This window comes from Lepidothrix coronata, unplaced genomic scaffold (genome assembly GCF_001604755.1).
Source record: "Lepidothrix coronata isolate B3197 unplaced genomic scaffold, Lepidothrix_coronata-1.0 Scaffold199, whole genome shotgun sequence".
NCBI classification, from domain to species: domain Eukaryota; kingdom Metazoa; phylum Chordata; class Aves; order Passeriformes; family Pipridae; genus Lepidothrix; species Lepidothrix coronata.
Genome location: NW_016690379.1, coordinates 851,480 through 879,307, shown reverse-complemented (window position 1 = coordinate 879,307; position 27,828 = coordinate 851,480). Strand labels below are relative to the sequence as shown.

At 55.6% G+C, this 27,828-nt stretch overlaps 1 protein-coding gene across 27 annotated transcripts in view; it reads left to right on the top strand.

Annotated features, from left to right (window-relative positions):
* The window catches only part of NFASC (neurofascin), an 82,978-nt gene extending 55,206 nt beyond the window's left edge, over nt 1-27,772 (top strand). For 7 of the 27 annotated variants that reach the window (XM_017832194.1, XM_017832187.1, XM_017832198.1 and 4 more), the window contains 9 exons: nt 196-369; nt 2,424-2,453; nt 9,278-9,520; nt 12,125-12,241; nt 13,941-14,096; nt 18,780-18,911; nt 19,442-19,511; nt 22,821-22,832; nt 24,931-27,772. In XM_017832194.1, the coding sequence (XP_017687683.1) occupies nt 196-369; nt 2,424-2,453; nt 9,278-9,520; nt 12,125-12,241; nt 13,941-14,096; nt 18,780-18,911; nt 19,442-19,511; nt 22,821-22,832; nt 24,931-25,162 (1,166 nt within the window). In that variant the 3' untranslated portion in view covers nt 25,163-27,772. Of the gene's footprint in view, nt 1-195; nt 370-2,423; nt 2,454-9,277; nt 9,521-12,124; nt 12,242-13,940; nt 14,097-18,779; nt 18,912-19,441; nt 19,512-22,820; nt 22,833-24,930 lie in introns of those variants that run through there. The other 20 variants (XM_017832205.1, XM_017832203.1, XM_017832209.1 and 17 more) reach the window with 14 other exon arrangements.
* The last annotated feature ends 56 nt before the right edge of the window (nt 27,773-27,828 follow it).

Below are 27,828 nucleotides of genomic sequence, written 5' to 3'. Positions count from 1 at the left end.
AGCCCACACAACGCCTGGGGCAGCAGAGCCTTCCCTGACCACCTGGATGTCCCCACCAGAGTGTCCCCAAGTGCCCCAAACGAAGAGTCTTTACCAGCAGCAGCAGCAGCTCCGAGCACGAGGCCCCGCAGTGAGGCTGGAGGAGCTGGAGGGCACCTGAACCTGAACCCACCACCCCCTGGCTTTCCTCCCCAGTTAACGGGACCAAAACGGGCCGAACCGTGGTGGAGAACTTCTCCCCCAACCAGACCAGGTTCACCCTGCAGAGGACAGACCCCATCTCCCGCTACCGCTTCGTGCTGCGCGCCCGCACCCAGGTGGGAGAAGGAGAGCCCGTAGTGGAGGAGTCCCCAGCCCTGCTGGACGAAGGTATGTGCAGCAGCAACAGCTCCTGGCTCTGCCCAGGGCCTGGGGGGGTGATGGGACACGGGGGTGAGCCAAAAACTGCGGGTCAGAGGAGCAGGAGGAGCACAGAGACAGCACAGTGAGACAGCACAGCCACTCTGCTGCAGGGACAGAGGGACTGGTCAGGACCAAAGTGCTGCAGCAGAAACGCCACAGAGGGGACTGAGAGACTGTCCTGGGCTCCAGGGAGCCACCTCAGTGTCCCCCCACAGGCAGTGAGGGTTCCTCACGTGCCCTGGAGAGCAGGAGGGCACTGTGGGGTTGTGCTGCCAGAGGGCAGGGTTAGATCAGATATCGGGTTCTGAAGCCCTGGCACAGTTTGCTCAGAGAAGCTGCAGCTGCCCCATCCCTGGAAGTGTCCAAGGCCAGGTTGGACGGGGCTTGGAGCAACCTGGGATAGTGGAAGGTGTCCCTGCCCACGGCAGGGGGTGGCACTGGGTGATCTTTAAGATCCCAACCAACCCAAACCTGCTGTGATTCTGTGACCTCGCTCTCCTCTCGCTGAAGGTGATTTAATTTGCCCCTCTGTTGTCTCAGTAGGAGCTGAATAAGGGGCAGATGGGGGTGGCTTTTAGGTGGCTCAGAGGGGGTGAAGCAGCTGCCACCTCCCAGTCACCCCACCCAGGATGAATCCCCAACTCTCAGACTCACAATCAGATAAAATGCCCATCGTGGGACATCCATCAAACCAAGTGAGAGTTCAGGAGCCCTGAGGGAACGTGGGGAGACAGAAGGCGGCTCTTTCCTCTTTATCCTCCTCTAACAGACCCTTGATTGGGTTAGTGCTCTGATTTAATGGGGGCTTTGTCTCCTTCCCTCCATCTCCCCCTCCCCAGCTAATGGCTCTGAGTAGGAAAAGTAATTCCTGCCATGACCCAGTGGAAATGAAATGCTTCCCAACACCTCTTAGGTGGGTTCCAGCGGCACTAATTGATGGGAGATGGGGCTGTGGGGGAAAACAGCAGCCAAGTTACACCCTGGCAATCGTGAGAGGGGCTTTAAAGAGGAGCTTTGCTGAGCTGTTAGAGCACAGCAGCTGGATTGAGGGTGATGGGCAAGATTTTTAGTTGTTTCTCATGCATTTGCTCTCCTGGGTTTGTTTCTGTGCACTGGCATCAGCCACTGGTGGCAGTGAACAGTGAAATAACAGCCAGAACCAACTCCTGGGGTGTAAAACTTATTAGATTTGTCTCAGGAGATAGCAGGCAGTGCCTACACCCGTGTGCCAAGGCAAGGCAACCCTCTCTGCAGGGTTTGGGGTGGCACCTGATGCTCCCCTGCTGGAAAGGACAAAGCACTGGCCAATCGAGCAGCAAGAAAAATCAAAAGTAGTTTACAGTCAAGTTCCAGAAACTTTGGGGGCAAAGTTTGCCCCCCAAAACACGAGACCCTGAGGGCCAACGTGACCTGGGTGAGTTTTGCTCGTGCCAGGCAGGTTGGGCACCACGAGCAGCTCCGAGTGCCCACCTTGATGGGAAGGCACCTGCTGCAAAGGTGAGGTTGGGATTGAAAGAAAAGAAGCAGAATAAGAAAATTAAACCCACGAATGGGTTTTTTCTTGGGTAATTGTTTTCTGCTCACCAGACTCCTTCCCCAGGGAGGTTCAAACCAAACACCTGCACGGGGCAGGACGAGATGTGAGTGATTCCAGGGGAAATTGGGGGAAATTCGGGGTCCAAACTGGGATTGGATCTAAGCAGCTGCTTAAACACTTGGCTCAAAGACACCCCTGGCCCCTCTGCTGAGGGGCTGGGGGGTGTTGGAGCTGGGGTCTGTGTTACCTGGTGTGGTTTCTCCGCCGTGCCCGAGGGGCCAGCCCTGCTGTGCCAGGCTGTGCTCCCACTGCCTTCACTCCCTCTCTCCCAGCTCCCTCCTGACTGTGTGTGAGTGGTCCCGAGTGTCCCGGGGGTGTGCTCTGGTTGTTTGACACCTTCCTGTGTTTTCTCTCCCCTTCTCTACCGTGCTCTCTCCGTGCTCTCTCCGTACCCCCCTCTCTGCCCCTGGCGCTGCCCTCGAAGCCACGCCAACCCCAGGTACCGGATTTGGAGGTAACAGGCATGGGGCAAAAAGGGGCTTTCTGTGCTGCCAACTCAAGCATGAGCTCCGTTAACCCTTTCAATGGCAAAGCCGAGCCTCAAGGAGGGGCCAAACTGGGCATTCGAAACCACGGCAGGTAAAAACAAAGCCCCCACGGGCAGGAGGGACGAGGGCAGGCTCCACAGCAGGGCCTGCAAAGATCAAAATCTTCCCTGAGAGGGGCTTAAAAAGCTCCCAGATGCCTAATGATGGCCAAAGCCACCACACCCTGCAGTGGCCACACACTGAACAAGCCCAAAGGAGAGCCAAGCTGCCCATTAAAGAGGGGTTTTTTCCCTGTTAAAGAGGGATTGCTCTATTAAAAAGATTTTTTTCCCTATTAAAGAGGGGGTTTTTGCTCCGTTAAAGAGGTTTTTTCCTCTGTTAAGGAGGAGTTTTTTCCCCTGGGGAAGAGGTTTTTAATCCCAGCTCTGCACAAAGCCCCTCTCCCTTTTTAAAGCCTCGCCATCCCCGCCCTGCAAAACGCAGAATATTTCCAGCCAGCCCTGACCTGTTGGTGCCAACCACAGCACCTCTGCCCTGCCCTGGGGGGTCTGAGCTGGATTTTTCCCCCCAGGAAGCTGCAGTGCCAGCCCTGGCACACGTGGGGGGGTGTTTTTGGTGCACGGGCACCACTCAGCTCCCGTGGCTGTGCCAGGGCAGTGCCAGGGCTGTGCCAGGGCTGTGGGGCAGGAGCATCCCCTTGTTGCCAGGTGCCCATTGAAAGGGTTAAGGACACGTTTGTGCCACAGCTGTGCATGTTCTGCATGGGGGCTGTTGCTGGCTTGGCCCTCGGGGCTCTCCCTGCAGCAGCAAAGCAGGGATGAGCCTCTTCCAGCCCCGGGGGCAGCACCTCCTCCCGCTTCCATGGGAAACCAACCCCCCAGGACCGCCCTGCAAGGCCCAGAGCACAACTTCTGCTTCCCAGGGAAGGATTCCCACCCCTGCCAGACGTGACTTCCCGCTCCCAGCACAGCTCTGAGCCCTGTGCCAGCCGTGGCACGGCCCGTGCCCGGCTCAGAAGGGGGGGCAGTGGCAGAGCCAGGGGGTGCAGCCACCCCGAAACCCACCCCCCGAACGCTGTGGGGCAGCTTTGGGGGTGAGTGGAGCAGCAGCACTTCGTCCCCCAGAGCTCCTGCTTTGCCCTGGGGCTGCCCAAGGAGGAACAGCTTCCCAGGGAAGGCTCTTCCCGAGGGATACAAGTGCAGGACCTGCTCTCTGCACCTGTAGGTTTTGCTTTCCTGCCTCGGAGATGGTTCCCCTCCTTTGGTTTGGTTGCAGTGGTGTCTCTACCCTGTGTGATTTTGCATTTTTTTTTTTTCCTTTCTGAACAGAGGCCAATCTTTTCCTCTTTTCCTCTTCTGTCTTTTCCTCTTCTCTTCCCCACCCCAAAAAAAGAAAGAAAAGGGGGTAACAGATTGGTCTGCTTTGGGTGGTGGAGACCTGAAAAGGGACATATTTTGGCTTAGAGGATCTCCATCCTCCAAGTCCTGGAGGGCTGTGCTGCTGCTACAGCTCCTCCTCCACCCAGGGTTTAGCTCATCCACAAGAATCCGGATTTTCTTCGTGGATCAGGATCACCCAAAGTCCTTTTCTACCTGCAGTGGATGTTGCTGAACTTCGACAGCACAACCTGACCTCTTTATCCTTCCAGCTTCGTTTCACTTCAGGCTTCCTTTCTTACCCCACCAGATGAATTAGCTGCCATTTAAAGGCTGATTCTCCAGGTACAGAGCCCTTCCCTCTGGTTTTCACCTTCCAGCAGAGGAAACAGTGAATTGGAGAGCTGGGCCAGGGCTGAGAGGGGCCTGAGATGAGGCAGTGGAGCAGGAGGTCACCCAGAGCCGCCTCAGCTCCCTCCCAGCATCCCCAGCAGGGGCAGCCAGGGCAGAATCAGCCACGGGAAGATCCATCTCCCATCCCCGTCCTGCTCTTTTGCTGGATGTCATTTCTCCTCAGGCCTCAGTGTTACACAGTCTGAGCAGGGTTTGGCTCCAGAGGCTGTTTCTCTTCCTAACAAGTCCTGGTTCCACTGAAATGCTGCTTGACCTCTCCCAACTCCGCTCACTGACCTAGATTGGGTGGATTTTTATGGATCCACGGTGAAAGTTGCCTTAAATTGCAGTAAAACGCTCTTTGCCACGGGCTGCTGGCACTGAGAGGGAATTAAAAGGTCTTTTTTTGCAGGGGTAACCTCACCCAGGCAGGGTCAGGGCTGGGCTGTGTGGGCAGGAGGAACTGGACCAGGCTGATGAAATCAAAGTGAAGTGCAGGGACTTTCCCTCAGGAAAGGCTTTACCTTTCCTAAGCCAGACCTGGATAACAGGAGAGGTGATATGGGAAAAGAGAAGACATTTTATTTACGCTCCGAGTGAGAAAAAAAAAATCAAAACTGGATCCTCTCCCACCCCTGTGTGTGTGTGGAAAAACATCATCAGGGACCATAAAAAGTATTGGTTTTAGACTTGAAGGGAAAAAAAATGACTTTCCTCTGTTCTCTTCGCGTTGTTCCATAATTAGGAATTGGAGGAGAAAGATCCTATTGTTCATTTTAGGAACAGAGAGAACTGCTGACCCCTCTCTTTTGGAGGCTGCTCAATCACCCCTTTCTATTCTCGAATCTCTTATCTTTTCACATCAGACTTGCAGCACTTTCATGGTAAAGACTTCACAATTTCCTCCCGTTGTCACAAAGTGAGAGGGCGAGAGGAAAAAATAAAATCTCTGAGAACGCATTTGCCCAATCGTCAAAAATCATGAAAAATTAATCCAATTTCTCCAAGCCTAATTATTTCGCAGACACACCCAAGGGAAAGCTGTTACTCCAGCCCTAACAACGCATTAAAAAGCACTTTAAATAATTAAAGAGCGGCATAGACGGGGATTGTTTCCTGTATTTTGCAAAAATAAATGCAGCTACTCCTTTAATTTACTCAGAGCAGGACTTGAGTCCTCTCTGTAGAACCTCCCTCTTTAAATATTGTCTTTTGCTGTTATGATTCTTCCTCTCTGTTGTTTGTTTGTTTGTTTTTTTCTGATCTGAGCTTCAAACAGGTATTTTTTTGTGCGAGGTTTGGGCTCCTTTTTCCTGGTCCAGTCACAGGAGCAAAGCAGCAGCACTGAAACTATTAATTGCTGCACCCCCAGCCCCTCATCAGAGCCCATCTCCCCCAGTCCTGCGAGGAAATAATGATGCTTCTTGCAGACAACCGGGCAAAGAGGGCAATTAATGAGCTGAGTGCTCGTTTAGAGGTTTCCAGGAAGGTGGGAGCAGGGGCTGGGAGTGGCTGTTGCTGGTTTTTACTCCGAGTTTCCTGGGGGATAAACCTGCTCCAAGGACTGGTTTTTAGGGGGTTGCTCTGCCCCGGGATGGGGGGAGTGGAGGCTCCTTCTCCTCTTTCAGCGAGCGGGGATTTGTTCCCCATCCCACAGATTCCAGATCCTGCTCCTAAACTTGGAGGCAGCTGCTGTCAGAGCTGTGGGAGCTCAGGAGAACATTTCCAGCCACTCTGCAAAGCCCAGGAAGGTCCTGCCCGCTGAGGCACCCCCGGCTTTGGGAGGACGGGGGTGACTTCCAGGCTTCCAAAGGGAGCCGTGCTGGGAACACCCGCCCGAGCCTCCCTCTGCCCCTTGGAGCAGGGATGTGGCACTCCCTGGTGAGCCCTGCCAGGCTGGGCAGGGGCTGGGGGCTCAGGAGCCCCAGGGAAGGGGCTCTCCCCGTGCTCAGGTGCCCTTTTCTTCGGGAGACTCCGGGATCGCTCTGATCTCTGTCCCAGCCCGCCTTGATCCCCCCCTGCTCCGAGAGCAGCTTCATTAGGGGATGGATTTCAAAGCCCAGCAAATGCCCCTCATCTCGTCTCTGCCCCGAATCTCCCAGCTGAGCTTTTCTCCGGCACACATTTCATATTCAAGCGCTAATGAGGCCGTAGCTTTGCATCCCGGGGCAGCTCAGGACTAAATCCCCCCCGACCAGGGGAGCCCTGCTCGGCTCTGCCCTCCCTCCCATCCTCCCCTCTCTGAGCTGCTGCTTCCCAGCTCCCCCAGTCCCCCTCTTCACCTGCTCCTAGTCCTGCCAAGATGATTTTTATCCCCGGTGCCAACTCCCCCTCCCGGCTCTGGCTCAGGGGCTGGGCCCTCGTTATCCTGATGGAATGTGATAGCTCTGCTCCCGGGGATCGCCTCCCCCAGAGCTGCTGCAGGGCTGGGGGGCAAATCCTGCCCGGAATCACCGTCAGCTCAGCCTGGTGCTGAATCCAGGGGGGTCCTGGTGCTGAATCCAGGGGGGTCCTGGTGCTGCAGCTCCCCCTGCGTGTGTTGGGGGCTGCAGGGAACACACAGAGATGATCCCCTGCATCGGGGATAGCGAGGCTTGGACTTATCCCAGATAATCTCTTCCCATCTAAGGCCTAGGGGGGCATTAAAGCTGAATCTCTCCCTCTGCCAAAGCCATTCCAGCAGTGCTGGGCAAAGCAGATGGGCCTGGTAGGTGCTGAGCAGGAGAGGTTTGATGATGCAGAGACTGGGAGCTGGGAGGTTGTACCAGGCTTTCCACCAGCCTCTGCCTTTCAGAAAGTTACTTTCTGCCTTTTTGAGTCTTATTTTCCTCCGAGGGGAGCCAGGGGCTCACAGGGGAGTGCTGAGACTGCATTAGCTGATAACCAGTGTCTCCAGTGCTGTTTGATTGTGTCCAGGGCCAAGCCATCGAGGAGCTGCAGCTCCATCACGTTAATGGAGACATTAACCCAGTGACACCAATCTCTTAACCCCCCAAAAACCCGCTGTGAATCACCAGAGATGGATGCTGGCACTTCCCAACCCAAGGAAGGATTTGTAGCGTGGCCTCAGAGCAGCAAAGTCCTTCACGGGCGAGGGAGGGGAAAAGAAAACCCAGAGCAGCAAAACCCCAACCCCCCTTTTCGCTGCCCCAGGAACTCCCAAGGACAAAGCTGTGCCCTGTCCCAGCCAGGCTGTGTCCCCTCCCTGTCCCCACCACCTCCCCTGGGCTGGGGCAGGGATGGGCTGTGCACGGGGGGGCTTTTTTGGGGGGCTGCATGAGGCTGTCGGGGATGCTGCGGGTACCACCCGGAGAGGATGCTGGGCTGGGGGTTTGGGGTGACTGTGGCTGCTCTTGGTGCACCCCTGGGGCTGGGCTGGGGGTTTGGGGTGACTGTGGCTGCTCTTGGTGCACCCCTGGGGCTGGGCTGGGGGTTTTGGGGTGACTGTGGCTGCTCTTGGTTCACCCCTGGGGCTGGTCTGGGGGTTTTGGGGGCACTGTGGCTGCTCTGGGGGTTTGGGATGTGCTGTAACTGTGGTTCTATTGCAGCTGGGGGCGGTGGGGAGATGGACTGAGCGACCTCCTGCTCTTCTCTGCTTTTGGATCCCTGGCAGGGCTGAGGTTTTAGGGGTTGGGTCTCCTTGGGGGTTGGACTTGGTGAGAAAGAAAGCCCTGGCTTGGTGCTGGGACTCCTTTTCAAGTGCTTTCCTAGAGCTGTTCTTGTCTGTGGGTGATTTTTATCGTGGCTGGTTTCATTTGCCTGAAAGAGGGATTTGTAATCCCTTGATCCACAGGAAGACTAAGTAAATATAATTTAATGTGAGCATCCCAGGGCGAATCTCCTCTCAGTTACCTTTGGTATTTGAAGCAGCATTTCAGCTGCATTTTCCACTGGCAGGTTTGCAGGCCCAAGGCAATGCCCTCCCCTTCAGTGGGACCCTCACCCACGCTCTGGGGTGGGGGTGGAAAGGGCACATTTCCCCCTTCCCGTGGAAACACAGCCCAGGTGAGACGTGGACACGGGAGCCATTTACCAAACAAATTGCTCAGACTTTCCCCCTGGACACCTTGGGGTGTAGCAACCCCTGGGTCTTAATTTAAATGTAAATTTTGAGGGGCAGTGATGGCAAAGCACCATCCATCACTCGCCCACGAGCTAAAATCCACCTTAATGCTGAAGCTGTTCCATCACCAGCAGCATTAGCACAGAGACCAGCCAGGCTGGAAGGAGCTGGGAGGCTGCAGGCTGAGTTGGCAGCTCAGAAATGCTGGAGGTGTAGTCCAGGGGCAGCTGAATTAATGTAATTGCAGCTTGCCTGGCCCACGACAAATGGGATTAGTGTGTTTTCTTAAGAGCTAAATCCCATTTCATTTTTCAGGGAGCTCAGAGTGCTCCCAGCACAGCTCTGGGCAGGGGGATGGATGGTGGCTTTGGGGACAGTCTGTGCAGCCCCAAACCCCCCCCAGCTCTGGGCAGGGGGATGGATGGTGGCTTTGGGGACAGTCTGTGCAGCCCCAAACCCCCCCCAGCTCTGGGCAGGGGGATGGATGGTGGCTTTGGGACAGTCTGTGCAGCCCCAAACCCCCCCCAGCTCTGGGCAGGGGGATGGATGGTGGCTTTGGGGACAGTCTGTGCAGCCCCAAACCCCCCCAGCTCCCTCCTGCTGGAGGGATTTTAGCCCGGGGTAGGGAGGGACCCCGGGGCAGAGCCGAGGCAGAGCAGGAGCAGGTCGTTCAGCCCTGGGCTGGGGATCACCCTGGGGGCACAGGAGGGCGTTTCTGGGGGTATCTCCCCCTTTGCTGCCCCCTCCTCACCCCCAGTGCCTCTCCCAGCCCCCGGACGGGTGCAGGGGGGGACGAGCTCTCCAGCCTCGTGTTCCCGGTGGGATTCGCCGCCTCCCTCCCATCCCACCCGTGCTGTGCTCCCCTCCCCTCTCGTGCCTGCCCAGGCAGTGTGGGGGAGGACAGGGGCAAACCCCCTCCCTTCAGGAGACATCCCAAGCCGGTGTTTCCCTCTCCCAGCCGCCACTGGGACGCCTCCGAGCGCGGTGGAGCAAAGCAGCCCTACAGCCACCCCAACCACCACCACCGCCACAGCAACCACCCCAACTACTCCTGACACAACAACAGCCGCCACAGCTCCAACCACAGCTCCAACCACAGCTCCAACCACAGCTCCAACCACAGCCACCACCACCACCACAACCAGCAGCACCACGGCCGCCGCCGAGAGGGCTCCGGCTGCCACCACAAAGCAGGAGTTGGGTACTGAGCTTTCCTTTTTTTTTTGTTTGGTTTTATTTTCCTCTCGTGGGGAAATATCCCCCCTCTTTAAAAAAAAAAAAAAATTTAGAAAGAGTGGTGCAAACTCAGGGAAGGGAGAAACGAGGAAGAATTTATTCGAGTCTTTCCCGGGGGGAAAAAAAGACCCTTTGGGTTTAGGTCTTAATAGATTTTAATGTATTAAGGGCTTGGCTTAAATAACAATTCACAGTGAGCCTCTGCCATCGAAATTCCCCCTCCACCCCCCCAAAATATATTTTTTTCAGATCAGTTTAATATATTCGTTTTTGCCTAAAAAGGCTTCTTTTCTCTGAAAAGGGGCTTTCCCTTTATTCTGATCCACTGCAAGGCGTCCCCTGCCAAAGATGAGGGACCTCCCTTTGTCCTTAGCCCAGAGAGAGAAAAGAAAACCTTTGGTACAAAATGGCCCCAGAAGATTTTAATTTTTTAATTTTGCAGTTAATTTTTAATTTTTTAAAAATTTTCCAAAACTTTGTATTTTAATTTTTAATTTAATTTTTGTATTTCCCTTATCCGGCCGAAAAAGGCCCCGACACTCAAGTCCAGTGTTTGGAACTTGGAGGTCTTACAACTTCCTGATACACCTATATAAAAAAACCACCCTATTTTAATTTTTCATACTCTTAACCCCTTGAACCCTGCTGGCACCTTCCCCAGAGCCCGCCCAGGATGGGCACAGGGCAGATTTAAGGCATCCCACGCTCCGGGAGTGGCTTTGGGAGGAGCTGGAGGTGCCACAGGCTCGGGAATCCCGGGGCACAAGTGGCTCCTGTTCCTTCAGTGCCACCCTCCTGGTCTCACTGTCGGGGTGACACAGCCCTGCCTGGGGTGTGCTGATGCAGCAGCGCTTGGGAAGGAGGTGGCAAACCCTACAAAGGGCTCTCCAGAGTGTCCTCCTGTATCCCAGGGCCGCTCAGAAGGGGTCCTGGTGCTGCTGGGGAAAGGTGTCACTTCAGATTTAGCACATCAGCCGTCGGCTGAGAGACCTGTCAGCACTTATAGGAGCCTCTGGGTTTGTGCTCCTGCTCTCTGGGGTTGCCACAGCCCACAGGAGAGCTGGGCAGGGGGGGAGTTACAGCACAGGGGGGGTGAGCCAGGGGTTGGCCAGGTCGGGATGAACCTCCCGTGCAATCAGCTGGAACAGGGGGACCAGACTCTGGTTTGGTGGAGGAATATTCCCAGCCAGGTGTGTTTTTTAGGGATGTATCTCCCCGAGCCTTGTTTTTAAAGCACTGCTGTGATGGGGTCTGCAGTTAATAAATAATTGTGGACAGCTACATTCACTTAAAAAGTGAGTCAGGCCAGGAATGCAAACAAAATCTAAAGGTTGGACGGGGCTTGGAGCAACCTGTGCTAGTGGAAGGTGTCCCTGCCCAAGGCAGGGGGTGAAATGAGATGAACTTTAAGGTCCCTTCAACCCAAACCATTCTGGGATGATTCTGCTACTCAGTTCAGACCCCTTTCTTTATATTCTTGCATGAGATTAGCTCAGGGTGGTTAAAAAACCACCAAAACCTTATGCTGGGAGGTCCTGCCTCCACCTGACAGTACCAAAGCAAGGTCATCACCACAACAGTGTCACTGCTAGGTGGGAAAACATTGCTAATTGAAAATAAGTAATGAAGTGGTGAGGCACAGAGCAGGGAGAGGGGATGGGAGTGCAAGAGGAACCAACCAACCCCCCTGGGGACACGAGGGAAGAGGCTGAGCCCTGCTGTGGGGTGTGAGAGGGATTGTGAGAGGGGGTAAGAGCGTTGTGTCAGAGGGATTTTAGGTCACCCCAAAGCACCAGGTCCTTGCGGTGCCCCCAAAATTCCCCCAGGGCCTGCAGTGATTGATCTGTGTTCTAAAACACGAGCTACACCCTGAATAACAACAAGGTGTGACCGACCCAACACCTCTAAACACTCTCTGGAGGGGGGGTTGGCTCCACTCCAGCAGAGCCCGAGTTCATCCGCCCTCCAAAGCAACGTCGACAAGCCTTAACTTCAACCTCACAAACGAGTGACTGCATTGCCCCACTGGCTGTCCCCAGGCCCAGCCGGGTGACAACAATCTCTGCCAGCCTTTGCTCCTGGTTGTGGCAGTGAGTCCGTGTGCAGCCATGCACGGGGCTCCCACCACGGGCACGGTGGGGATGAGATCCCTCATCTCCCTGCTCAGGGATGTGCCACGGGAGCCTCCAGGCTCCAAGGATGAGCTGAGGGCAAGTTGGACTTGGCTTAAATAACAATTCATAGCGAGCCTCTGCCTCCAAAATTCCTTCCTCCCAAAAAAAAAAAAAAAGTTGAGAATCTTGAAAAGAGCAAATATTGAGAATTTTGAAAAGAGCAAATATTGAGAATTTTGAAAAGAACAAATATTGAGAATTTTTAAAAGAGCAAACACTGAGAATCTTGAAAAAGAGCAAACACTGAGAATCTTGAAAAGACAAGGCCCGCTCAGGCTGAGCTCAAAGCACTGACCTCAGGAGTTATTTTGTGAGGTTTTACCAGCACCAGCTGCTGGGTGAGGTCTCCTTATAATCCAAAATACTAACAACTCCTGTTCTAACCTGTCCACCAGCCACCAATGGATCGTCCATATGGGACATAAGAGCTATGGCTAATAGTAACTGGGCAAACATCACCTGGAGCCACAATTACTCTGCAGGAACTGACTTTGTGGTTAAGTATATCACCAGTAAGCATCAGATCGCGTGGGGACTCTACAGGGTGGTGGTGCCATCAGAGATCCTGCCAGCTCCCACTTAATTGATTGTCTTGATTACTGCGTGTGGAGGATGGGAGAGGAGAAGGTCCTGCTCCTCGTGGCTGTTTGGGGTGGACCAGAATCCTGAATCCCCTCCTCGTGTGTGAGATGTAGATGGGCAAGGCTGTTCCTTTGTGAACTGTGAGCTGGGCTGCACAAAGAGCCTTAAAACCACCTCCAACCCTGCGATCTGTGTGGATTGGAGGGCGCCTTCCGATGCCTTTGAACACGGGCTTTTTGAACCTGGAGTTGGCAGAATCCTCTGTGATCCCAAACCTCCTGTCATATCGGATATCGTTGTCTCTTAACGTTGTGAGGCTCGTGCTTAGTCTGGAAACTCGGGCTCTCTGGGCTCAGCTCTTGTTTAGAAGGATGTTGGGGTGTGTTGCTGGTTGTTCTGGGGTTTCCCAGACGGGCAGTGCTCGCTGCTTATCTCTGACTTTACTCCCCAGCCACCCCAGCCCTCCCAGCAGCTGCTGTGCCAGCCTGAAATGGGCATTTAAAACACACCAGTTAGACCAGGAAACCACTTAAACCATCCCTGAAGTGATGACCTTGAACTCTCTTTGCAACAACTCCCCGTGCAGAGCCAGGTCTCGCTCCGCAGCCCCCGGGGCTCCAGCAGGCCATGATTTCCATAATTCAGGATAACACCAGCTTGCCAAGCCCTAAATAATCCCACATCCCAGCTCCCAAAGCACCCTCTGCCAGCCCTGGTTTTCCCCCCTCGCTGGGAGCACAAAGCACAGGCGTTGCCCTTCCAGTGCCCACGTGCTGAGCTGCAGCAGCAGCAATCCCTTGGGATGCCCTCCCCAGGATCCAGCCCCGGGAGGAAATCTTGGAGATTTCAGCCCTTCCTGGACAGTCAGGGCTCTCCACCCTTTTTTGGTGGCGTTTGAGGCCATCAAATCCTCAAAGCCACGTTTCTCCTTCCCTGCAGCACCTCCAGAGCCACAGAGCCAAGCCCCACTGCAGGCTTGCTGGAATTCCATGGATAATGCTCAGAATTAAGCCCGTCCGCAAATGATTCCCAGCACAATGCAAAGAACAGGTTGTTCTTGGAAAGAACCCGGGAGCAACCAGCCCACGAGCAGCCCTTCTTGAGTCAAAGGGCTGAACTCTTCCCTCAAAAGCACCAACGTGCCAGCTGGGGTGGGCACTTCCACAGTTTAATGCATTATCCAGCTCATCCTTAACCCCCCAGAACACCTGATGCACAGGTATCACCCCCAACAGCACAAGGACCAGCTCCTTTACCAAGCCCTGCAGCACCTTCATCCAGCTGAGCACGACCAGGCAAATTTCAGCTTTTTTTTTTTTCTGTGCTAAACCCCCCAAATACCCGAACCCGAGGCTGGGCAGATAAAAAGAGCCAGGTCTTAAAAGCAGGGAGAGATCTGAGTAGCTCCCGGTTGATTTTTTTCCCCGGCGTGGCACGGGGGGTGTGCAGCACGACCCACCCCGCATTCCCGTATTCCCGTATTCCCGCATCCCTGATTCCCCCCGGGGAGCCGGCCCCGAGCCGTTCGCAGCTCGCTGTCGCGGGCACAAAGCCCTGCCCCGCAGGGTCGACACGGGGGATCGCGGAGCCTCCCGCGGCTGCCTTTGATGTGCGGTTTCTGTTTCTCAGGTAACAAGACAGAGAGATCTATCCCTGTTAAGGCTCAGACCCCTTCCTCTGTGCAGCTGGCGGATCTGACGCCGGGGATGATGTACAAGCTGTGGGTGTTCCCCATATGGTCTAGCCCCAGCGAGCACTCGTACATAACCTTTACCACCAGCTCAGGTGAGACAGCATGTGACATCCAGCACGGCATTCCCGTGGCGGGAGGTGGCTGGACTGCATGGAAAAAACCCTCATCCAACCCCCTCCTCACCCCCGACCACCGTTCAGGAGACAACCAGCAGGTTGCTCCACGTGGCAGCCCCAGGAAGGGCTTTGGGGGTGCCCGTGAAGGAAAGGGGGTTGCAGGAGGGTGGAGAACCCGCTCGGGGTGTCCCCGTGGCTCCGCTTGGGGCCCCCCCTCGGGGTGTCTGCGCTCCCTCGGCCGTGGGGATTGCACGTGTCCGGCCCCAGGATGTGCCAGAGGGGCTGGAGGGGACGGATCCGTGCTGGAATGCAGGACTGGGAGTGGGAACGTGGCGTTTGCACGGGTGGCATCTCTCGTCTGGCGCCGGGTTTGTTGGCACGAGCGATTCTCCAGGCTCAGCACCCCCAGAGGGTTTTCCAGCCCCCTGGCTCTGGGCTTCCTGCTGACCCCTGTTGACTCCCACGGGCACTTTATGCATTTGTAAAAACATCACCGTTCACACTCGGGGGGCTTCCAGGGAATCCAAACAGCCGTGATTCCCCCGTCGTATTCCCTGGATATTCCCTGGGGGGTTTCCGTAGGGATCTGCCTGTCAGGGCACAGCTCCAAACGCTCAGCTGGAAAACCACGGAGCAGGGAAACGCTGGAGCAGCCGCCCCTGATGGGTGTAGTGGGTAGAGGAGGGTGATTTTCAAGGAGCTGGAACGGTTTTGCTCCGATCCAGCCGAGCGATGGGAAACTCCAGCGCTCGCCGGGCTCTGCTGGGAAGGGCAGAGGGAAAATGGGATTCCCAGCAAGGCAGAGCCATGGGGAGGGGGAGCAGCTCCCCTCACCCCCCAGGCACATCCTGCTTGGTGTCTGAAAATTTGGCAAGCCTTAAATCCACTGAGTAACCCCCTGACGTGCTCAGATGACACAGGGACAGATGGCAGCTGCTGGTGTTCCACGGAATTGTTAAGGCTGGAAAAGACCTCTGAGGTCGTGGAGTCTGACCATTAACCCAGCACTGCCAAGGCCACCACTAACCCTTGGCCCCAGGTGCCACGTCCACGTGTGTTTTGCATGTCAGATGCTGCCCAGGAACACCCCGGGAGTGCTGCCCTTGGTTCTGCCCAGCCCTCATGTGCCCCCCCAGACTGCTCCGTTGCCTCGGGATGGGATCAAACCCACGGCACAGCAGCCCCTGGAACATTCTGCCCCCAGACCTTAGAGCTGATTCTTCAGCTCAGACTCTCCCCAGCACAGCTCCAGCTGCTGTGTAACATCCCCAACTTTGTTTCTCATTCCGGACCCTCCCCTGACTCCGAAATCACCACCAGCTCAACACCCCCCACCCCACCATGAGACTTATCCCTCTGGACAACTATTCCCAACCTGGACCCGCCTCTTTCCTGTTCTGCCCTGCTTCTCACCCACTTTGGGATCTGTGGGGGGAGTGAGGGGCCAGCAAGGGGCTGGGAATCATTAAAATAGGGGGGTTAAAAGGCAATATCCTTGGCTGATTCACGCTGGGAGACTCTGCATATGTTCTCCATAATTGGGAGGTTCCTACTGATATTTTCCTGGAGACTAAAGGAAGGGGGCACCTTTATCCCTGTGAGAGAGGCTGGTGGTGACCTGAGCCCTGGCACTGTGGGATGTGCATGAATAAATGCACATCCACTTCTCTGCTGGCTGGATCTGCTGACACAAGTGCTCGGCCCCCGCTGACAATCATATGCCATCAGGAATGCTTTGGACAAAAAAAAGCACTGTTCATATTTTATTTTTCTTTTTTTGGGGGGGCAGGGGTGGTTTTTCTATATTTTGCAAAGAGCTGTTTTAAAGGTTTCTTGAGTCTGAGGGCAGAGGAGGAAGAAATATCCCACCTGCACTGTGGCTACAGGACGCAGCCCTCTGGCTTTGCCTCTGATTAACTGGCAGCTCAGAGCCCCTCCCAGGAGCAAAGGACACTTTGAAAGAGCAGAAAGAGCTCAATATAAGGAGGTTTTCTACATTTGGAATAAATAAGTTCCTCAGCCTGGACAAACACTGTGTCCAGAGAAGGGAAAGGAGATGGTGAAGGGGCTGGAGAGTCCCATGAGGAGCAGCTGAGGGAGCTGGGAAGGGGCTGGAGAACCAGGAGAACTGAGGGAGCTGGGGGGGCTCAGCCTGGAGAAAAGGAGGCTCAGGGGGGACCTTCTGGCTCTGCAACCCCCTGACAGGAGGGGGGAGCCGGGGGGGGTCGGGCTCTGCTCCCAGGGAACAAGGGACAGGAGGAGAGGGAACGGCCTCAGGCTGTGCCAGGGGAGGGTCAGGTTGGACACCAGGAGGAATTTCTCCATGGAAAGGGTGGTCAGGCCTTGGAAGGGGCTGCCCAGGGAGGTGGGGGGGTCCCCACCCCTGGAGGTGTCCAAGGAAGGGCTGGATGTGGCACTGAGTGCTTTGGGCTGGGGGACAAGGTGGGGATGGGGCTCAGGGTGGACTCAGTGATCCTGGAGGGCTTTTCCAACCTCTGGGACTCTGGGAAAAGGATCCCCCAAGGCTGGAGATGGGGGGACTTCACATTCCCAGTGGTTCCCTTTGCAATTCCAGACAGACCCTTCCCTGCTGGGCGAGCACAGCTTTGCTCCTGACTCTTGGGTGACGTGTTTGCTGCCACCAGCTCATAATGAAGTTGGTTTTTTTTTAAAAAAAAAAGGCTCTGCAGTGGCATTTCCAATCAGGACCTGTGGGATTACACAGCTGCTTTCCCCTCCTTCTCCTTGATGTTGGCCTTCCATTAGAGCAAATCACAGTGTCCCTCTGACAGCCACGTCCTCCCTCTCCCCTCTCCCAACGCTGCAATGACAGTCACTCGTTTACCCCAAACACCAATTGCTGTGCCTCTAATTTGGTCCTCACGTGTTGCTTTTTTGGGAAGGATGGCAGTGACACCCCTACCTTGGTGACAGGTTCCTGCTGCAAGATCTCCTGGGGCTCAAAAGCCTCCTCCCTGCCTGTAAAACTCAGCTCCAACCCTCCAACCCTCCACCTCTCAGGCATTTGATACTTTGGAGACCCCCTTGTTTCTGGCTGTAAAAGCCCCATCCCATCACTGGTAATGCAATCTTTGTCCATCTCCAAGCTTCCTTCCCCTTCCCTCCCCGAGCACTCAGCTAATTGAATCCAGTTCTCAGCTCCACTGGGTTGTAATCTCATTGTCTCCTGTTAAAAGCACATCCTCGAGGACTGTGGGGCTCAGGTAAACGTGGAATTTGGCAGCATTAGGGGAAAAAAGCAGCCAGAGCAGCCAAGGCACTGTCAGGCAGCTCCTGGGTGAGCCCAGGAGGTCAGTGCTGCTCCCAAACACACAATGTTCAGGGTTTGACATCGTTTCTTTGCCGTTTTCCTTCTTGTCTTTTATCTGAATTTTATCTCTTTTACCTGAATTTCCTCATCGTGGTTTGTCTGCAGTTCCCTCCGTGGCTTAGATTTCATCCTGAGGAAAGGACTTCCCCTCCTGGGTTCAGTTCTGATGGGATAAGCACAGTTTAAGCCCTGAAATGCCTGAAAGTTTACCAACTCCACCCATTTTTCCAGGTGCTGTCTCTCTCGCAGGAACCTTTCATCCAGAACACATTCAGGGAGGGCAGTTCCATGCTTCTTGTCAGATTGCCATGACAAAAGGCTGCTCCCTGCCCCTCCCAGTTCCCAACTGGATCCCAAGCAGCCCAGCTCTCCCCCCAGGAACACCTCCGTGTTTTCCTGGGTAAATTTAGCCCCCCCTGCTGCGCTGAAGGTTATTTTCTCCTCTGCTCTGTCTTGCTGAATACCAAGTGCGTGTCAATGAGAGCCAGAAAATGGCAGCGTGGAGCTATTTGTCTGTCTGACCGTGCAGGAGAGCTGCAAACAAGGAGCCAGGGAACGTCAGGGAGGACACAGCAGTCAGGAGCTGTTTGGGGCACAGGACACTCCTTGCTGGGGATTAATGCCATGAGTAGTCATGAGCCTCCTGAGGGTGCTGGAAGCAGCGATAGGAAGGTTTTGCCCCAGGAGGAAACACTTTCCTGTGCCATCAAACCACCTCTCAGCTCCCTGGGACCCAGATGTTGTTCCTCAAAGCTGTTGCCACTGCTGCCTCCCCTCTTGTGCATCAGCCAGGTCTTGGGGGGCTCCCACGAGTCCCCTCCGAGCCCTGGGGACCCTCTGTGGCCCCCCAAGGGCAGCAGAGCCTCTGCCCATCCCCTCCAGGACTCCAGTTTATCCCTCAGGGCTCAGCACCCTCCTGGGGTCAGACACCAGGGCTGGATCCTCTTGGCCACGTTTGGCTCAGACCTTCTCCCTTCCCAGGGCAGCTTCCACACCCGGCCAACAAAAGCTCCAACCCGTCCCCCAGCTGCTTCTGCCGTGACTTTCTGCCCCTTTCCCCCTGCTCTGTGCCAGCTCTCACTTCGTGCTGTGCCCTTTGGCTGTTTGCAGCTCCTGGGGGAACGCTGAGCTGACCAACCACCACGAAATGGAAGCAAAAAACCCACCCCAACCCCCCTCCCCAGACGTTGTGCTGCAGCCTCAGATCCTCTGACACACCCAGAGGGATTCCCAAACCAGCGACCTGTCCTGCTCTTCAGCTCTTCCCCCCTGTGCTCCTGCTCTGTTCCCTCACAGCTGCTTTTTTTGTGTCGCCCTCCCCTCCCCAGCCTACACCAAGAACCAGGTGGACATCGCCACGCAGGGCTGGTTCATCGGGCTCATGTGTGCCATCGCCCTGCTCGTGCTCATCCTGCTCATCGTCTGCTTCATCAAGAGGAGCAGAGGGGGCAAGTACCCAGGTGAGGCTCCCAGGGTGGGCATGGCCAGGCTGTGTCTCTCTGGGATCGCTGGGATTACCGGGATTTCCTTCCTCTGTTGTTGGTGGGGAGAGTTTTGGGCTGTTCCAGGCCGGGTTCAGAGCTGGGCTCTGCTGCTGGGCTCTAAAAAAGCCCCCCCTCTGCACATCTCCCCGTCCTCAGCTGGAAAAAGAGCTTCTCGGGCAAAAATCTTGTCAAATTTCTGCAAAGCAAAGGGAAGACTGAAGGGAATCCTCCAGTTAATGCCCCCTGTCACTCCTGTCTGGAGCGCTCGTGGTGCCACACCCGGCACCTTTTGCAAACCCTTTGAGAACCCTCTGTAAGTCCTTCTGCAAACCCTCTGGAGGCTCTCCCGGGGGCAGGTTTTTTACCTGTCCATGAGCAGTTACCCTTCAACCCCCCCAGGGGTGTCACAGACCCCCCCAAGCCCCCCAGCTGCTGGTGCTGCCTCGTAAATCTTTGATTTCCTGCCCTGCTTTTAACGTGCCTGGTGGGGCTCTGCTTGTTTCCAGTCCGGGACAATAAAGATGAGCACCTAAATCCCGAAGACAAGAACGTGGAGGATGGATCCTTTGACTACAGGTACGTTCCTGTGGCATGTGGACCCCCCCCAGCCCCCCATCAGCCCCTGTCCCAGCCATCACAGCCCTCACCACGCTCTTCTCCCAAAACCACAGCCCCCCGGGGCCACACAGCCTCTGAAATGATTCCTCCCACCTTCCTCCTCCTGCCTCCTTCCCTCTGAGAGTCCTCTGCCAAAGGAAACCCTTCCTGAGGAACCAGGTTGGGAGGAGGATGCTCAGGGCTCCTCCTTCCCCCGTCTCAGCCTGGGATGAGCAGTCTGGGCAGAGCTGGGATCTGGCATCAGCTACATGGGACAGCTCTCAGCGGGAGCAGACCAACCTCGATGACACTCCAAACACAGAAAATCCCCCCAAAAAACCAAACTTTGTGTCAGCCTGAGGGTATTTCTGGAGCGTCTCCCTGTAGCTCAGCCTCTCTCCTGCCCACGGGGAGTATCCAGGGGAGAAATGCCCAAAGTTCTGTTTGGATCAGCCCTGTGAGCACACAGGAACTCTGATTTGGGGGTCTGCCTGCGTGCCAAACAAGGAATTTTCTGTGAGGTCACCCCACCCAAACCCCCTTGGAGGGCTCCAGCCCAGCAGGGGTTCAGCCCAAACCTCTCCGGCTTCCCCCGGCTCCACTCTGCTGCTTGCACGCAAATGTCACCCTTTAAAGAGCAGCAGAGAACCCTTTTCCACCCCAGGAAAACTCCCAGGATGTGTCAGAAAGGGACAGGCAGGTTCCCAAGCATTCCCAGCTCTGCTGCTCTCCGTGGCTGCCCCCGGGAGCGGGAGCAGGTCCCGCTGTCAGGTCTCATCGCGTCTCATCACCCCCCCTGACAGGTGAAGGGATGTTTTCCAGCACCTCCACTGGGCTTGGCTTTGCTTTACAGAACTAAAATGCCCTTTTTTCCCCCATCTGAGCTGGATCCAAAGCCCAATCAGGCCAGCAGGAATTTTTCTCCTGCCTTAGAACGGGGGTTAACTCCACCCCAGGCCATTCCCGATGCTCCCAGCGTCACAAAGCGAGGGAGCAAAGGTGGGAGGAATTTAGCTGGGATTCAGTGAGGGGTGGAAGAGGACACACGTGTTCTGCCAGAGACTTTAGGGGAAGCCAAACAAGCCTGGCTGCACACCCCAATAAATGGAGGCAGAACAACTGCAGCCTCCCCGAGATCATGTCTGTGCTGTTGGGGGCACAGAAACCCCATTTCAGCAGCGATTCCTCCTCTCCGAAGGATGTCATTAAAGCCCAAAGCTCCTCAGTCCTCTGAGGGCACAACACAGAATACAAATACACCCAGCAGGGCCCAGAATAAGCAGCATGTTGTAGGGAAAGGCTGATGTTCTTTATTGCCCTGAACAACACTCGGGGACAAAACCTTCCTCACCATGCCGGGAGAGCTGCTCAGCACTTGGAGGGGTGGCAGTAAATCCACACAGAGGTTTCTGGGCATGTTCCATTCAGATTCCTGGCTGAGAACAGCAGAGGAGACATAGCTCAGCCTGGTCCTGGTGCAGGTTTTGCCCCTGATCAAAGACATCCCTTCCCAGGCGTGATTTTACCCGTGCTCCTGGTGCAGGTCAGAGCCGTAACCCCAGCTCGGGTCCAGAACAATCCCCCTGTGATTTCAGTCTGACAGGGAGCCTCTTGGTTCCCAGAGCTGTGGGATGGTGTGAATCCCACGTAGGAAGCCTCAAACCCCTCATCCCCCCTGAGGTTTCCCCCCACACCCCCCCCCAGGCTCAGCTCATCCCCTGGAGCTCAGCCCAGGCTGCCCGGCCGAGCTCCTGGCAGTACCCCCCCATTTCACAGCTCTGCTTCTTCTCCAGGGGCCACCAGGGTGGTCCCAGCCGAGGCCTCCTCGCCCCCATCCATCGCTCCCGAGGCAAATCCATTGCCAGGGGCCACTTGCCTGGCACAGAAGGCAATCCAAGCTCTTGGCATGGCTGGCAGCAGTGCTGCACTCGCTGCCCCAGCACCATCCAAGGCACAGTGACTTCCAGGCCAGGGGAAGGAATGGGGGAAATCCTTCACCCTCCTGCTTTAGCTGAGGCTCCATCTTTTGTTGGCAGCCCCGTTCCCAAAAGTTTGCAGGCTAAAGGCACAGGTCAGCTGGAGGACAACAACCAAGCTCCAGGATGCTCCCACGTTTTCAATCACTAAACAGAGGGGGGGGGAAAAACCCCAATCAAACAAGAACAACCAAAAAACCCCAACAACCCATAAACTTGGCCCCCTCCTCGGGAACAACAGGTTTCCTGGGAGAGAAGCAGTAGGAGGCTTCCCCTCAAGGAGGCAGAAAGGAAGGTGAAGCTGAAGGATGGCTACGAAACGCTGGTGGCTGATTAAGATTAGAAATGATGGTGATGTTGGGCTCGAGGAGGGGAGCAATTAGTGTTTCGAGCAAGGACAGGGACTGAGCTGACGTGAGTCCTTCGGTGGCTCCCCCTCCCCACCTCCACATGGCATGTCTGATGTGCTCCCATCACACCTCACGTCCTCAGTGCCCCCCGTGCATGCGACTCGCAGGTCTCTGCAGCCCGTAATTAATTTAATTAAGAGATGCTGTCACGTCTTCCCCTTCCACTCACGGAATAATGGTTTTCCCGAGCACAGGCTAAAGCTGAGGAAGCTTATTTTCCAAAGCAGGGAGACCATTATCCTTGGACAATGTTCTGTGCCAGTGGCTGTGCCTCATTATACCAAATGTTCCAACGCTGCACGTGGGGGAGTCGGCGGGAAAGCCGGGATGCTGGGAAGGGAAAGTGGAGTGCTTTGAGCTGCTGGATTCCAGCTGAGGGTCAGGGCAGTCCCGTGGCAGAGGGTCCACGCTGCAGGCAGTGCCAGCTTGCCAGAATGGGCCCCCTCAGCAGGGCAGGAGGACACAGACCCTCCTCAGGGCCGCGGGAGGGCTCTGCAGGAGCAGCCCGGGCAGGGGCAGGTCTGGCAGTCGGGGACACGACCCGGGCCCTGGCGTGGAGATCCAGCACAAGGTTGGAGGGGAAACCAAGAGCCACCCTTTCCCTTGGCCCTTGTCCTGCTGCATGTTGGTCCCCAGAGCCACCACTGCCCCCGACAGCTGCTCCCTGGTGAACTCCAGCCACATCCCAGCGAGGCTCGTGCAGCTCCCAGCAGCGAGCCCTGTTTGGTATAACGAGGCAGCCGAGGAACGCGGGCCTTTCTCTTTTGGTTTTTAGCACTGCCCCCTGTAAATGCAGAGCTCATCATATCTCTCTCTCTGATCAGGCTCTTTTCTGCTTCTCTCTGTTTTATTCCCATTCTTTCTTCTCCTTTTCACCTGGTCTATCCACATGGACCATGAAGGTCTCTTGAAAGGTAGGACCACGTGCTGCCAGAAGTCCGGCACATTTAGCTTTTTTTTTTTTTTTTAATTTATTTTCCTTCCTTCTGCCCACTGATTTCATTACAGCCAAAACAACCCCTCCCCCCGTTCCCGTGTTCCTGCCTCACCTAACACATTAAACGAGACCCCTCTAACTCCTGCTGGCCCTGGGGGTACCCCCACATCCAGCAAATTGCTCCCTGGGCTGCGGGGTCCCCCCAGGAACCAGCCAGGCCCCCCCAGATGGAGCTGCTGAGCCTCCTGGTGCAGCAGGGTTGGACCTGGGAACGATGCCCTTGGTGCCCTCAGCACCTTGGTGTCCTCACCCTCAGGGGTGGGGACGAGGGACACGAGCCCGAACCGCTGGATCCTGAGACGCTCTTTGTCTCAGCCCTGCAAACCCTCCCTCTGGCTCAAGCCTCCCCCTCTTCCCGAGGATTTATGGCACTCAGGACAACGTCTCCCAGCTGGTTTTTCCATCTGGGTGCCCTGGTTCTCTAATGCCCACCCGGCAGAGCCCCGGGAATCCATTTGTTGGGGTCGGGTTACATCGAGGGGCTGGTGAGTCTCTGCTGCACCCTCCCAATGCACTAACGGGATAAATGGGCCTGGAGAGAGGTAAAAACCAGGGGGAACGCCCAGGAAATGCATTTTTCCCATTTAGGGAAAAATCTGGCTCTGGATCCAGCTTTACCTGCCCCCCAAACCTTGGGAAAGGACGTTGCCAATGAAGGGATCTGGGTTTTGCCACTCTCTACTTTTGGGGCTTTCTAACCTTCAGTCCTGCTTGCAGACTGAACTCTTCCTCTCCCACCACCCTCTTACCCCCCCCCCAAAAAAAAAAGCTGCTTTCAGAGCTAACAAGTTGTTTTTTACTGTGATGCCAAGTTAACATGAGGTCTCAAACCCTGGGTTTTTGGTGCTGCTTCGTTCCCAAAGTGCTGATCCGAGGAAACACGGGGGGAAAGCTGCCTGTGGTGCCCTGGGACACCAAATTCCTCTCCCACTGCGGAGCTGATGCCGTTAATTAGACAGAATGAGGGAGAATTAATGCCTTCCCAGTTTGCTCCTGGGCCCAAGCAAAGTGCAAAAATAAAATAAAAAAAAGCCCAGTATTTTTACCTGTTTTAAGGAAAGCAAAGGAGCAGAGCAGGGGGAGCGAGTCTGACAAGCCCCGAGCCAAAACAACAGCAATAAAAAGACAGGAGTGGAGGTGGGAGCACAAATATTTAAGGTCTAAAGGTGATATCTTCCAGAATACAACAGAATTTGCAAGCTGGACATAAGATCAAACAAGAACTAAGGACTAGCTGATATGAAAATTAATTGTTATATATATATTTATATATAAAGAGAGAGAGAGAGGGAGAATCCACTCTCATCCTCCACAAAATATCGTCTCTATTTATGAGATCCCAGCCCTTCCCCTCCAGAGGGAAAACAGCTTTTCCCCGTTTAGTTTTTTTGTTAAAAGGCTTTCTTTAAAGTGGTGGTGGTTTTTTTTCCCCTGTGGGTCAAACTCTTTATTTTCCAGTGACCTGGCTTAAATCTTTCTAGTGGGGAAAAATAAAATAAAAAAAAAAGAAGAGAGAGAAAAGCATAAAGAATTGGGGGCTCAGAAATAAGTGAACGAGCCCAGAAATAAGCTGAGAAAGGTGAATTCCCACGAGTTTTGGAAGCTGCACAGAACTTGGCATCCTCCACGTGCCCCCTTGCAGTGCTTGGAGTGCCCTCCCATTGCATGTGGTTCCCAAAACAGTGTGTTTTTGGCGAGGAAATCCGGCAACAAACCACTTAAACCGGGTTAGAAAGAAAGAAAGAAGGAATAAAAGCGGTGACAGAGCAGCGGCGAGGGAAGGGCGTTTCCAAAGTACACCCGAGAATCGCAGGTGATAGAGGTTAAAAACCTGATTTTTATGATAGAAAAAAGGTGAAGGTCGGGCGTGGGCCCCCCTTCCCCTGCCCATCAGCCCCCCCACGACAGCCCCAGCACCCCCTTGGCTGGATTCGGTGTCGAGCGCTCCCAGGCCCCGTTTCTCACCCCTCACCGTGTCTGTCTGTCTGTCTGTCTGTCTGTCCTCTGCCACCCAGCGATGAAGACAACAAACCTCTTCCCAACAGCCAGACGTCGCTGGACGGGACGATAAAGCAGCAGGAGAGCGACGACAGCCTGGTGGACTATGGAGAGGGGGGAGAAGGGCAGTTCAACGAGGACGGCTCCTTCATCGGCCAGTACACCGTCAAGAAGGACAAGGAGGAGACCGAAGGCAACGAGAGCTCCGAGGCCACCTCCCCTGTCAACGCCATCTACTCGTTGGCATAGCCCAGTGCCCGGGAACACCGACAGCCTGAGGGGGTCCGGAGGGCCTGGGGGGGGTCCCACAGCAGCCCCCCCCCCCCCCGATGGGAATGTGGGAATGGAACCAACCGAGGAAAAAACGAAACGAAAACAAAAAAAGGGGAAAAACAAAAGAGAAAAAAAAAAAGAAAAAACAAACAAACACACACAGAAAAAAAAAAAATAATAGAAAAGAATCCAAGCAAACAGGCAGCCCAGGAGGCTGCCCAGGCCATTTATCCTTAGCAAACAAGCCAAGGGACTCGCGGGGTCGGAGCTGGGGCGGAGATTCCAGAGGGGCTGGAAGGGGAGATGCTCGAGGTGAACCCCAGTTTTGGGGCTGCCCCCCAGCCCAGAGCCAGCCCCGAGGGGCTGCAGGGTGGGCTGGGCCGCCCAGACCCCCCTCCCCCAGGGCCCTTTCTGTTCTTTTGGGAGGGAGCTGAAAATTCTTCTATTTAATTTTGCCAGGAAGGTTCTGGATAAGAGGGGAGGGGTAGAAATAAAGCCAAGAGTTTGGGGGAGGGAAGGGGGGTGAGAGGGGCCTGGGCAGAGCAGCACAAATGTGGGAGAGGAGGAAAGCGATGGATCTTTGGGTGATAACACACTGTACTCCTGAGCCATCCATCCTCACGGCAGCACCTCGCCCAGGGCCTCTCCCAAAACAGCCAGAGCCACAACCTCCTTCCCCGGAGATCGAGCAGCACCTCTGCAGGGAGAGCAGGTCCCCAGCACCCCCCCAGCACCTCCCCCCTGCAGAGCCCACAAGAGCTCACCCAGAGCACCCTCGGAGGACAAGAGGCTGCAGAAGGGCTCGTGGGACCGGTGGAAGGACAGTGAGGTGCCTCCCACCCCCCCAAGCCCCGGGGGAACAGCACTGCAGGCAAACCAACCATCGGGGTTCAGCCTTTGCTTTGGAAGGATCTGGGGGGCACCTGCCCCCAGCCCACACCTGCTTTCTTTTAAAGGCAACTCCATAAATCTTATGTAGCAAAGAGGGAGTGGAAGCAGGACCAGGATGAGGGGGCCGGAAATCACTTGTTTTTTGGAAGGGAATCAAAGGCAGAGGGTGAGGATGGAAGGACCCCCCGGGTTCGGGTGGAGCATCCCCCAGAGCTGCAGCTCGGAGGGCTCAGGGACACCCCAGGAAGGCACGTGGTGGGAACCCAGGAGCCCAGTCCACACCTCCCCAGGCTCTGGGACGAGCCAGACGGACAGTGTGTCCCACTAACCCCCCTCCTCATTTCTGACAGTGGCCTTTCCCCCCTCCATCAATCAGCCTGAGCGAGCCCCTTCCCCGTGGGACCCCCCCCAGACCCCCGCTGTCTTCTCTACATATCAACCCCCCGCATTTAACACCCCCAGCTCGGGTAGGAGCGCTGCTCCACATGCCTTACACAGCTTGGAACTTCCCGGGGACTTCACCGAACTGGCACTCTCCGACCCCCAGGGCAGCAGGAGCAGGACGGCCGGGCAGCATTCCCGGCTGGCACAGCACGGATCCCGGCTGGCACAGCACGGATCACGCAGGAGGAGGCAGAGCTGTGGACCAGCCCGTGTTCAGTGGCCAAAGCCACGCGTGTCCTCCCAGCTCCTGCACTTCTGAAACCAAAGGTACCTTCGCTGAGAGAGAGATCCAAGGGTTGGTTCCTCCGGACCACGAGCGACGTCGGGATGGATTTTTGTTTCCTTTTTTTTTTTTCCCCCTGAGGAGGATGTTTTTCTTTGTGTTCAGCACAGTGGATTGATTGCCACGGGATTAATGCAATTGTTCTTTCAGCTCTCAAGCTGGTTTGCTCTGCAGACACGTCGCTAGAACGGGAACACTTCTGCTGCTGGGGGTTGGTGAGAGGGCCACGTCCTTTGAGCTGCCCGTGGCAGGAGGATCCCGGGCCTGAGCACCTGTGTGGCTCCTGCTGCTGATCCCGCAGGGAAAACGGGAGGGAAGGATGCAGCTTAAATGCCTCCCTTAAAAAAATAACCCTAATTTATCCCGGCGGGCACAGCCTGCCCTCCCTGGCACCCTGCCTGTGTGTGACAGCACAGGAACCCCAGGAGTGCAGGACATGGGGGGACACTGCCGTGGGTCCCTGATCCCGAGGCTGCTCCCGTCCTCCCTGGAGTGCTGGCGCAGCCAGAGGCGGAAAAAGCAGCGGGAAAAACCGGGAGTTTTGGTCCGAGCCCTGAAATCCTGGAAGCCCACGGAAACCCGAGGGGACACCAGGTCACGACGCCCCCCCCAGCGTCCCCTGTGCCAGCATTGCCTTCTCGCGGGTGACAGACCCCGATCCCACGCGTCACAGTCACTTCTGACCCCAGGGAGCGACGAGGAGCTGCCGCTCCTGCCGCCGACCCCGCCGGGGGGGGAGCGGGAGGGTGGAGGGCAGGGCTGGGCAGTGCCACCCCTCGCCACCCTGGCACACGCGGCCCCTCTCTCAGGCCGTGCCACCGCCTCTCCTGGCACATCCCACCGCCTCTCCTCGTCGCGCAGGTCCCAGCGGAGCTGCGAGTTCGCCCCGCAACGCCTCACCCTCGTGCCAGGCTTAGCGTGTGTAACTTAGCAGCAAACCCGGTTTCAGTTTAAGCAATAAAAAAAAGAAACTTGTTTTAAAGAAAAAAAAAAAAAAAAGAAAAAAAGAAAAGAAAAAAAAAAG